This window comes from Solea solea, chromosome 19, assembly GCF_958295425.1.
Source record: "Solea solea chromosome 19, fSolSol10.1, whole genome shotgun sequence".
Classification (NCBI taxonomy): Eukaryota; Metazoa; Chordata; class Actinopteri; order Pleuronectiformes; family Soleidae; genus Solea; species Solea solea.
In genome coordinates this window covers 3,840,960-3,853,095 of record NC_081152.1, presented here as the reverse complement: position 1 = coordinate 3,853,095, position 12,136 = coordinate 3,840,960, and the positions used below count along the sequence as shown (strand labels likewise).

The 12,136-nt window shown below is 41.7% G+C and overlaps 1 protein-coding gene across 4 annotated transcripts in view; it reads right to left on the bottom strand.

Annotated features, from left to right (window-relative positions):
* adamts6 (ADAM metallopeptidase with thrombospondin type 1 motif, 6) overlaps positions 1-12,136 on the bottom strand; it is a 75,335-nt gene that overhangs the window by 43,227 nt on the left and 19,972 nt on the right. For all 4 annotated transcript variants that reach the window (XM_058617632.1, XM_058617631.1, XM_058617633.1 and 1 more), the window contains one exon: positions 7,779-7,925. In XM_058617632.1, the coding sequence (XP_058473615.1) occupies positions 7,779-7,925 (147 nt within the window). The remainder of the gene's footprint in view (positions 1-7,778; positions 7,926-12,136) is intronic.

Here is a 12,136-nt window from a genome sequence, read left to right as displayed (position 1 = left end):
AAGGAAAAATCAGTCTTGTGTCTTTTCTCCGCATGTCTGTTTATTTGGGTTCAGATACTGAGACTGTTTAACAGTTTGCGTCGCTGTATGAATGCTACTCTGCTCACGCATTAAAACTCTCTGTATTCTTTTGACCTTGTAACCTTTTTTCACGTAAGAGACAAAAAAAAATGATACAAAAGACAAAGTGCTGATAAACAAACACAGATGTGTTTCGTTTTTTGTTTTTTTTCATTCCTGCCTCCTCTACTTCTTCTCCCCGAGTCAGAGGATTCACTCAAGGCAGAAATATTACTACAACTATTTACTACAACACACTGCAGTGCTATTTTCCAGCTGTGGCAGCTGCAACATGCAGGAGACTCCTTCCCATCCCTCAACAGGAAAAGTGGGCCTGGTGACAACAATAATGTAGAGCTAGGCTTGGTGATTGAGCGCAGTGAAACTTAGGGCCAGAAGACTTGAAAGGAGAAGACGGAGGACTGAAACTAACATCCCATGTATTCCCACTGGTCAAAATATCACTTAAATTGAGGGTTTATTTTGATTTTTGACCAAGTCATGCTGCATTTTAATGGCGTCAGCTCTGGTCAGCAGACTAAGGTGAACATGCTAATTTCTTCCTTGTCTGCTTCATTTTAGGCAGCGGTGCACATCCTGCATTCATTTTCCCGTTTTGACTGTTACCACCTGTAGATGTTTTGAGTGAACCTTACATTTGACAACATGGGACAGCGTTCAGTTTTTAAAATTCATCTTAAAAATCCATCTTCAGCTTTTAAATAAATATGCTGCTCTAAGTCGATTTTGAAGCATCGGGAGGATCGCTTTTGGTCGAGGTGGCTGCCTCAAGTGGCGTGTTTCTACTTGCGCTACGCAACTCGACTCTCCTCGCCTTGGCACGGTACGGTTATTTTGCATTTCCATTAGCAATAGTACCAGGTATTATTTTTAGTACCTGCTCCAGTGAGGTTCCAAGTGACTATGCGCGATGTTGCCAGACTGCCGGCCACTGATTGGTCAGAGTGCCATCACAGGAAGAGACATGAGCAAGACGTCCGACACAAGAATCAAGCCGAACAATGCCGAACTGTCGATCAGTTAAAAAGACTTAAAAATCCTAAAACCGTGAGTTAATCTCCAAAAATTACCAGGGAAATGTCTAAAATCTCAATATTCAACAGAGGAGTCTGATGTATTTAGCAACAGCACGACTGATCGCAAACCAGAGAGCCACATCCAAAACGCTGCCGCTGTATTTCAGTCCAGTGACTGTGTTAATTAACTGTTTCTAATGATTCAGTTACACTGAAAACAACTGCTCTACAAGTCACCAGTCACTCATTTGTAATGGCAACACAACCTAAACTGTGCCGAGGCGAGTCGAGCTGGGACCATAGGTGGAAAAGGGGCTTAATTAGTTAGCAAGCCCATTTTTTTAGAAGCTGCACCTGTATCATAATTGGTTTGGTCCCTGACCCTTTTAGTTATTTGTTGGTGACAGTTGTATTTGTCTGATTTGTATTGTTGAAATGTGTGACCGTGTTGTACCTTTTTTTATCTCAGTGAGGCTTTAAAGGATAGTTTATTAGCAACTTAAAAGTGTTCATCGCCATTGAGTTTGAACTGGGGACCAAAATAATAATGACTAACATCGCCACTGAGCTCCATTATGTCGTTCTTTACTTCTTCCTCCTGTTTTGTTTCTGCCGCATTTGTGATGTCACAAAACATCACAGAGCAGAACAACCACTGTTAATGAGAACGGTGTTAATCACCTTTTTTCTAAAATGCTGTGTGTAAAAGGTTTAAGAGAACATCAAAGACCCTGGCCTGGTCGCTTACATTTAGCAATATCTAGCCATGCATACTTCTTCCCGAATGTCTCCACATTTTTTTGGTTATGTCTACTGATGTTTCATTTGCACAACGTTTTGCATTATCTGAATTAACCATCCCAGTGTGTATTTGTATTTGTTCTACTTATTTGTCACTGTTTGTTGTCCTTAAGTGTTTCTCTTTTTAAGTACAGTTAAGTACAAAGAAAAGTGAAAAAAACATTGTCAAATGCCTTAATATACATTATCACACATAATTATAACACAATATTTGGAGTAAGGACATTTGGGGATAGTGAGTACATTTTAGCTGGTCCTCACATCTTTAAAGGGCTTTTTCAGGGTTAAGTGGTTTTAAGGTTAGGGTTAGAATTGTTATGTCTATGAGGGTCCTCACTTTGAATGCTCAAGTGTCAGGAGAGAGAGAGAAAAGGAAAAGTAAGCAGGGGCTGAGTAAATCAAATGAACCACAGTATGTGTACAGCCATAACATAAAATACGATTTTAACTTAACTTTAATTTTAAAAAAGAAATAAAGTGTGGATCAGTCTTGATATTGTTGTGGTGGCTAAAATAAATCAAAGTGAGGGTCCTGAGAAAAGTGGTGTAGTGGTTATTCAAGTATCCTGGGGACACGTTTTGTTCACACATGTAACAGAATGTGACCACATGTAGCCCCAAACCTCGTCCAGATGTGGTTTTTGTGATCCGAGGATGCATTCAAGACACACTGGGTGCATTCAGACCTGTACTTAGAGCCGTCCACTTTAGGGCTGAACAATAAATCCAAATTTTATCGAAACCACAACACAGACAGCCTACTGTGATTTTCAAACCGCAGGAGGCGCAATATTTGTTAAAGCCAAAATGTATGTGTCAAATTATCATTTTAGATGAATTATTGTCTTGATCTATACACATCTAACCCTACATACTGAATAGAACATCTTTGTTTCGCACATATATCACAGTCATCATTTTAAATGTGTTTTTCAAATGAAAATTAGAATAATGATGTAAAAATAAACCATTCCGCAATCGCAATTCCTGTCAAAATAACTGCAATTTATTTCATATTTATTCAAAATTGTTTAGCCCTATAGTCCACATGTGATCAGATTACTCAGGATGGAGCCACAAACCCATATGATATCAACTTTTTTGTTTTTGAATTGTCAATTAGAAAGACTACGCTACCCACAATTCTCAGGTGTTATAGCAAGGTCTCCAGCAATCGCAAATGTCACGTGGGCTACGATCGGATCATTCGTCCGTATGTTTACTAGAGAAGCTGTCATTCCTCTGTCTTTTTATGGAGTTTTGTGATCTTTTTTTAATTTCAGACAAGTTTAATGGGTAAGTGATGTTTACATGACACTGTCAAGAGGCATCAAATATGCACATATAAACGTCTCAACTACCTATAAAAATGCTTATTCTAAAGGGAAAAAGCCATATGATTTTTATTTTAAAGCTTTAAAGACATGGTTACATGTGATTAAAACTGTACAGGGGGAACTTTTAATTTTAACAAATGTCCATAATAAAGAAAATTGAACATTATCTTCTTTCCAAAATTCAACTTTTTCTAAAAAAGTGCATTTTGAGTAGAACTTACCACACCAAGAAGCACAAACCTTCTCTCCTTCTCTTTTCACCTCTCATCCTTCTTTCACTTGTCTCCCTTCCTCTCTTAGTCCACTGATCTCACTGACTGAATGGAATAATCCTGTTTCTTGGCTCTTGTTCCTCAGAGGACCCTCTCCTCATCACAGAGCGAGGCTCTGAGGCCCCTGTGCACTGAGAGTCTCACTATTTATTGGTTTGGAGAGAGACAAAATAGTCAACGTTTAAACAGAGAGGCTTATTTGACGTTGTCGCACAGGCTTCCTGTCTGGCAGATGCAGCCAAATTCATTATGCTGAGTGGACATATCCTTTAATAGGCGGGAACGCCGGCAGCCCTCGAACCCTGATCCACAGGTCATCCATGTTTAAACATAACTATCTCGACTGGATCCAGCTAGCAGTGAAACAGCAGCGTGATTAAATCAGACTGACCCAACAGTTATCATAAGGCCCAAATCTAATATGAACTTCAATAAAGCTCGTGCTCTCAGGGAGTTTAATAGACCCAAACCGCTTTGGCTTTTAACATTTATAGCAAACTGGCATGCAGACCTGAGAGACTAAACTGCGTCTGAACTGTGAGTGCATTCATAAACCATTCCTAAAAAACCCAAACAAAGCTGCACATATTGCCCGAGCAAGACAGCGAATCTAGGCCAACACCGCAGCCAAAGTTGTTTACTTGGCAAGAAGAAGCATGTACGACATCCAAAACCCTGATTGAGGGAGAGAAAGGGAGGATAATTGGAGTTTACAGACAGAACCCTTTTGTAAGACACATAAAAGCTAAAGGCAATAAAACCCTAAATGAAAAGACAAAGCTTGAGCAACAGAGTGATACAAATGGAGGTATAACGAGCTAAGCAAGGGGTGATTCAGCTTTGTGTCTCTTTTGTAGCCTCGGTCGTCCTCAGACACTCCAGCCAGAAATGGACAGGAACCCGGTGGAGCAGCAGAGAAGTGGTTCTTTGTGTCCCGGCTGGAAACTGGCATATACTGCATTACTGTCATCTCTGTCACAAGTGCTGCTCACTAACCCTGCTTTAACAGCTTTCAGCCGGAAACATCATCTGACAGCCACAGACGCTATTATCCGCTTTCTTGGAGGGCCTTGCCTACTAAACGCGAGCGCGCACACACAGAAAGAGAGACACACCGCAGACTTGCAACACATCCAACCAACACTTAACCACAGGGTTTGCGAGGGGCTCTCAGTCTTAGTGATGAGCCATCAAGCTAAACTGGAGGGAGAATACACAAAGCGCCCCCCCTCCGATTCGTCTTTGCAGGGTAAAGCTTGAATACCTAGTGTCTATTATCCAGAGAAGAATAAATGACAGCATAGAGAGGGAATGTTGTGTTCTGCGTGTTTCTCTTCCCACAAACCAGTGTTTTTTCCACATACACAAATCATATAAATGCCAGAAACATGAAGTTTAATATGCATGATAACATAAGAAGACCGCACTGGAGGTCCCTGTTTTAAATGCCCATACAGCCCAAACCTGTTATATATTATGACCTTTCCCTAACCCTATACTTAATACTTTTTTATCACATGGTCTCATAGTGTTTTGGGTTGGTTTTTTTTTGTAAATGATCATTTCAATAGCTACTTTTCAAAAGTGTTCCAAATTTTATGTTGTCAAATGAAATTTCACGATGCTGACTGAGCTCCATTCGACGCTGTGTTTTCAGTATAGCGGCGTTAAGTGCTGCAATCCCTCACTGCACGCAGGAAGTGACTTGTTTTATCACATAAAACATTATAAAGCCCTTTCTACAGCTCAAAAACCTGCTCGTTCGACAGCTTGACGGGATAAATGCCCTTTGTCTCCACCCGCCACCTGTGCTGCAGTTGTATACACACAAACGCTACCCTCAGTTTTGCTTTGATAGAGCCTGTTTACAGAAGGACGCAGCATATAAATAATTTTACATGGATTCTGTTCATGAAAACCAAACAGCGGGCAGAATAATAACCAAACGTTATGAGTTGCAGCTTTAAGTCTGACTTTTTTTTTTCCTTCACAATAAACACATTCCTATGGTAGAAAAACAGGGGGGGCTTTTATTGTGACGCAGCCTCAGGAATCACACACCGGGGTCACCTCTGATGCTGCGCTAAAAAACGCGACCATTCTCTGTGTTTTTCACCCGCATATCAAGTTTTAAATCTCGCAGGGGGTCAGACTACGGTTACAGTTACTTTTGACTGACATCTGTGTTAAAACAATGTGATTTTGTTTGGCTGCAGTGTAAACAGAAACACCAGCTGCTGAGACGCTGCTAAAGGAGCATTACGTGCCGTAACATGGATCGACCGGGACTGAAAAGGCTGCGCAGTGAAATCAGGACACGACACCTGGTGCAGCAGAAAAGGCCTTTCTCAGCAAAAACTTCCAACTTAACGCCGAGCATGTTTTTCTATTTCTGTTGTATATAACCTGGATCTGTCCTATAGTTTCACTATGTCAGCACAACTCTCCCCAATAGTGTACATCCATGGTGCCATTGCTGTAAGATGAGGAATCTTTGACCTCATTCTCTGATAGTTAAAGAAGAATAGCATGCCTCTCATGTGAGGAAACAATCCTGACCACTTTCTGATTGTTGTTCCTAAACAATGAAGCCATTTCCCAGCAGTGACTGAGTCCTTGCAGAATGTACTTTTATACTTCACTGTTCGACTTGCTCTGCCCTCGTGTGAGAGCAGGAGAATGGATTTCTTTTGAGATCAGGCTGCTCCACTTCAGGGGGTTTTGCCCCAAAAAGAAATATGGATCATCATCATCATTAATGTCGATTTAATAACAGCTACTCTGTGAATTATTTCCACGATTTTCATGTGCTTTCACACTGCAAATTTCACAGTAAATGACATCATTTTATTTTAAAGGCTTTCACTGTGATAATTCACTCTGAAACCCCCGGTGCAACCAAGTTATGTTTCTCACACTTTTGAGCAAGAGCTTTGTAATTAAGACTCCATTTTAGGAGGAGGGCATCAAACAATGCACAATGAAAGTAACTGTAGTGGCAAGATGGTGGATCAGATTGATTACCTGAAAAGCATTTATCGTGTCATTTGTTGGCAGACCACTACACTCTTTTCTTTTTAAACAACTTCTCGTATATCCTATTGATTATCTTCTTCTCTTTCGACATTGTCGTGATTTGTCTGAACCCTGCGGTTTTCTGAAACAATATCATTTTGTTCAGAAAGCAAACTGGACCAGACCCTGTGTTCAGGCTTATTTACACTAACATTTGCAGGTATACCCAGGATCTTTTACGTGAAACACATTCATGGCTAAAAGCTGGAAGATGAATGTGCATCTTTACGTTGGAAATAATGTTGGAATTTGCAGCGTTCCCACAAATGCCCATGAATTACAGAATTTATCATTTAACCCGGGGAAAGAATGCTGCTTACACACATGCACCTGATCAAAAAACTGTCTAAACCCAGCAGTTAAAAACACATTTTATCAGTTGGGAATGAGGTATTAGTTCTATCATTATCAAAGGTATCGTACCACTGCTGAACTCTGACTGCCTCATTCATGCATTGTCTACTCGCTTTATCCACCACATGGCTGAAAGGCGGCGTCACACCCTGGACAGGTCACCAGTCCCCTGCAGGGCCAAGACACAGAGACTAACAAACATCTACAGTGAATTTAGACTGTGGTAGAACCCAGTGATAACCCGCGTGGACACAGTGAGAACATGCAAACTGCATACATAAAGGCCCTCAGATGGGCCGGGTTACGAACCAGGGTCTTTTTGCTGTAAGGCAACAGTGCTAGCCACTATACCGCCATGTGGCCCTGACTGTCTCGTTATTTTCCCAGTTTTCCAGGAATCGTCACCAGAATGCCTAGTCTTTGTTTATTTGTATGCTCTCAGTTTTTGTTTTCTTTAACTTGTTCAAAAAAACAGTGGCAAAGTGGTTGGAGGCAACTGACCGACACACATCACCACCAAGGACCACACGAGCGCTAACATCGCCCGCCTTGTGGTGCAGGGATGCAATGGAGGAAGGCACCCAGTTATCATGCACAGCCGCAAGGAGGTCTGGCAGGAGTCTCCGTGATGAAACGGATGGGAATGAGTGGGGAATGACTTGAATACAAGGCGGGCTAGTGGGTCACCACAAGGGCCTGCCAGTGGCAGTGGGTTGTGAAGTGAGACGGCTGCAGGAAAACAGGCATGCACCTTTTTCTGGACCGCACGCACACATACACACACACAGGCAACTCTAAACACACTCAGACAGCCCCAATGGGATCAACCATCATCCACTTACTCGAGAAAGCTGGTGATGTAGTCTTTGCTGCAGGCAGACCAGGAGAAAGGGTGGGTGTTGGCTGTTATGTGAGCAGCCATCAGTTTGGCTGTCTCGTGGCCTTTGGTACCGCAGGAATTCCCGATCCCATCATGGTTCATCCCAAAACTAAAAAACAAACAAAAAGCATTAAATAAAAGTTAAATGTCCAGTGTGTAAGAATGAGTGACGTCTAATGATGACACTGTAGAATGCAAGAAATTCATCCCTCCCTTTCCCAAGCACGTCAGGGAACTACGGTGGCCTTCACATACCAGACACTCTTTATTGTTTACACTGTAAGCTTCCATTCAAACATGCTCTGGCTGGTTTGTCTGTGTTAACTATTACTGAGACATCGAGGTTCAAGATAGTGGCTTCCAAAAATCTAGGCTCTCGTCTTAAGCCCATGGATGTATTATAAGAATTGGATAGAGCACTGCACCCAAACTGGGTGTCCTCCATTGTCGTCTGTCATGCACCGGTACAACGTCACGCTATGCAAAGCCCACACCCTGGATACCAAGTAAAAGTACTGTTCTCGGTCTAAACCGTACCGTACTGTACCAAACTGAACCAGACCATGATGGAAAAACAGCTTTAAGCTTTTATATAAAAGGGTTATTCTAAGGACCAAGTCATATTTCCCATGTTCTGCATCTGCAAATAGCCATTTCTGCATGAGCGTACATGCCCAAAGTTTCATTCCTACTAAACGAGGGTCTGTGACACTCTAGCATTCCACGTTTACATATTCAATCGTACGTTCCATGATTTCTCCCAAGGAGTTGGCTCTCTTTTCCATGTCCTTATATTCTTTGAGTGCTCTTTTGACCAAAACAAGAGTGCACCATCTGAACTGGAAGGAATTGTACTACATGGGAGCATGTGCAATCGTAATGTATGGTTATGGATCACCATGGAAATGGGAGGATGACGAAATTTTCGTCACGCAGACTCTAGCAGAAGAGAAGCTGGAAGAAGAAAACAACCTAGCAGAAAGTCGCATTTTTATAAATATATATCATATTTTTAATTAATTTCTGCCAATAAACTAACCTAAAATGTTATTCACTGGACCTTTACTTGCTCAATTTAGATGAAAGGACACAGGAAAGTCAAGGAGGATGCCTTCCCTCACTGGCTCTGGCTGTAAAGTTCGAGCTCTGTGGCACTGAAAACAGCTGTGAGAGGGAGAGCCACAGGTCAAGGGTCAACCCTTGTCTGGAACTCGACAGGAACGAAAGAGTTCTAATGACTACTCTGATGCCTGCTTGTCAATCACCGCCTGCAGGTCTGAGCAGGCCGTGACGTGGGAGTCGCCACCAGCTAAAGACGTGTGTGTGTGTGTGTGCATGTTTGTGTGAGTGTCCTTTATCAATGGCAGAGCTCAGGGAGAGACCCGAAACCCAAGCAGCTCCCAACCTTGTGGTCTGTTATGAAAGCTGCTCAAGAATTTATTTCACACTGAGGGCCGAAAATAAATCATTTTAACAATTCATTTTAAAAAGAAAACCTTATCTGTCTGGATATCATTCGAGAGAGAATCTCAGGTTACGGCAGGAGGTCATAGCTTTCTTTTCCTCTCGGTCCAGGAGCACAAATCAGGTCTAATGTATATAACAAACCCGACCACATTGCACAGCCTGAACCTGTTTTTGTAAGGCTGGCGTTTATGACATTTTACCCTACTCTGGAAATAAATCAGCCCGCTTGAAACCCCACTTTTTTTTAATACATCCTCAAGAAGCAGAGACTATTTTTACAACTGCCCCACAACAGAAGCAGACATGAGACATAATAAAGGAAATCGCCATCTTGCTGAACTCTCTCGAGGGGGATATGTAGACTAATACATCATCATTATTTTGCTTTATATTCACTAAGAAAGAGCCAGAGGTATGTGGACATTGACATTTACATGAGGAAATGTGGAGAGATACAGTTTAAGACGTCTGTGTGTGTGGGGGGGGGGGGGGGTGGGGAGAAGGGCAACACGCAGGTCTGGCGGGCCCGTGTAGTCAGTCATGTTTGTTTAACAACAATTATTAGAGCGCTCAGTCGTGGAAGGCGATAAAAGGTTTTAAAAAGGACAAGTCAAATGTGTTGGACTCCGGTCATAGGGAGTCATGAATATGATGACTTTGGACGCCACTTGTCAAAATCAAAAACAGACACAGTTTGACTTTGGCTTTAATGCCAGATGATGTGTGACCTCAGTTGGACTTTAAGCCTCTCGACTTGGAATGACTTGACCCCATGAGGTTCAATGAGGAAAAAAAAAGGAAAATGTTGACAAAGTTAAGAATTCCAGGTTATATGAATTTTGGTCTTGAACAAAAATGTTGAAGTTAATGAACTGATGACACCTAATGAAGAAGCTTAAAAGGCCAAATATATTGCACCAGGATTTATCGCAAGTTGAAGATTGTGACTTAAAAACAACACAATCAGTTTTGGGTTTTTTTGGCTTGAGTTATGAAAAACTGAGGTCTTCATTTATGACAAAAAGTATCCAAAACACTAAATCCAATGCAAAAAGACCATTAGAGACACAAAAACTGTCTGCTGCTCCTTTAATTAACCACCAGGTAAGTCAAGTCAATTTATTTGTACATGTAGGTCGCATTAATCCCTTCCACAGTTGTTCTCTTCAGGACTTGTGCCCACAATCTTACTCATTTTTGACATTTTTTGTCATCTGGTTTCCCTTAATAACCAATGTCCCACGTGTAAAAAGAGGAGTTTCACACACAGAGAGAGCTTAATGTCCTGCTGTCAGAAACTGACCATGTCATATACGGTATATAGTCATGCAGTTGTATTAGGAAATAATGTTGTACTCAGTGTGACCAGTGGATATTAAGCAGTGGGTGAGTTACACTGTGGACAGAAGATGTTCCCTAAAGCTGTTGCTGAACTGTATGTTCCTAAACATGACCACGCCAATAAAAACAGTGACAATCTGGGGAGAAAGAAAGACAAAACATTAAACTCTCTCGGTAAAATTTGGAAGCCACTATGATGAAAACCTGTACAATAATGTCATTTTGTTTTGTTTTAACGGTTTATTATGAGCCATTATTGGTGTTTATTTTGACTGTGATGTTTCTTTTCATTACTGATTCATCTGTTACTTCATTAATTATTGAGTCAATAGTGTCAACAAATGGTAAAATCCCCCAATGAGACATTTTCAGATGTTATTCTGAGTCTTGTTTTGTCTGACCAACAGGCCAAAGCCTACATTCATTCTGTTTACTATTCTGGAAACACAGAGACACATCACACAAGGAAGAGCTACATCATAAATGTCTTGACAAGGCAAGAGTCTTCAAATGTAAACAGGAACATTTTGATTTTAGAGCAGGCATTAGACATTAAGCAGACATCTGTGATGAATTGTGGAGGATTTGTGATGTGAAGTCTACCTATTGCATGACACCACTGGCTGCCCGGGTCACATGTGACACTGACGAGCAGCGCCATTCCACACCTTGCACTGCAAAAGTTGAAATGTCACCTTTAATATTAACTTGGGTGAACCCATCCAAGTCTGCTAGTGATTTGATTTCACTCTCAGGGTTTCCACACCTTGGTTGACATTGAATTTCCAGGACCCATTCCCTGAATTTCAAGCACCAAATGTGCTGACATAGCTTAAGATTGGAGGGCAACTTAGGGCGTCTACTTTTATTGATTTGCAGGACGCTCTGCATCTGGACAAGTGATTGTCAGTCTCTGTAATTTTCTTGGAATTTGCATTTCCCAGGCGTCACGTCATTTGCTCTCTCTTGCTTAACGTTACTGGCTCATTGTTCTGCATGGAATCTCACATCAACGGCAGACAGTGTCCACAACCAATCCACAGAACTTATGACTCGACATTGGTCCTGCGTAGATCGACGTCCATCAAGCAATGCGGGGCATGAAACGGTCGTAACAAACAAGGAAGACATTTACCTAAATATTGACTTTGAGCACTTTCAATGACCTTGATGTCTATTTAGGGCGTTATTCAAAAACGACCTGCGGGAATCCTGTACTCTTGAACAACTTCAGAATCACGGGAGTTTAACGCAATGACAACAGTTTCTTTAGTTTTAAAGCAGCGTGCATTACAACATTTCCGTCACTCTGTATACATCATCCGGACCGTTGGTATTTTGAGCTACGTCCGTTGATCACGCCTCTTGAAAGTGGGAGGTGTCTACACCCTCTTTGGCGTAAGCCAGACAAATTATGGCTTCCCTAGCAATGCGTTTGAGTCATTGCCCCTGAGGACGTCATATTTCAGTAGCTGGAACTAATTGCAATGGACTCGATGGCCTTAATTAGTT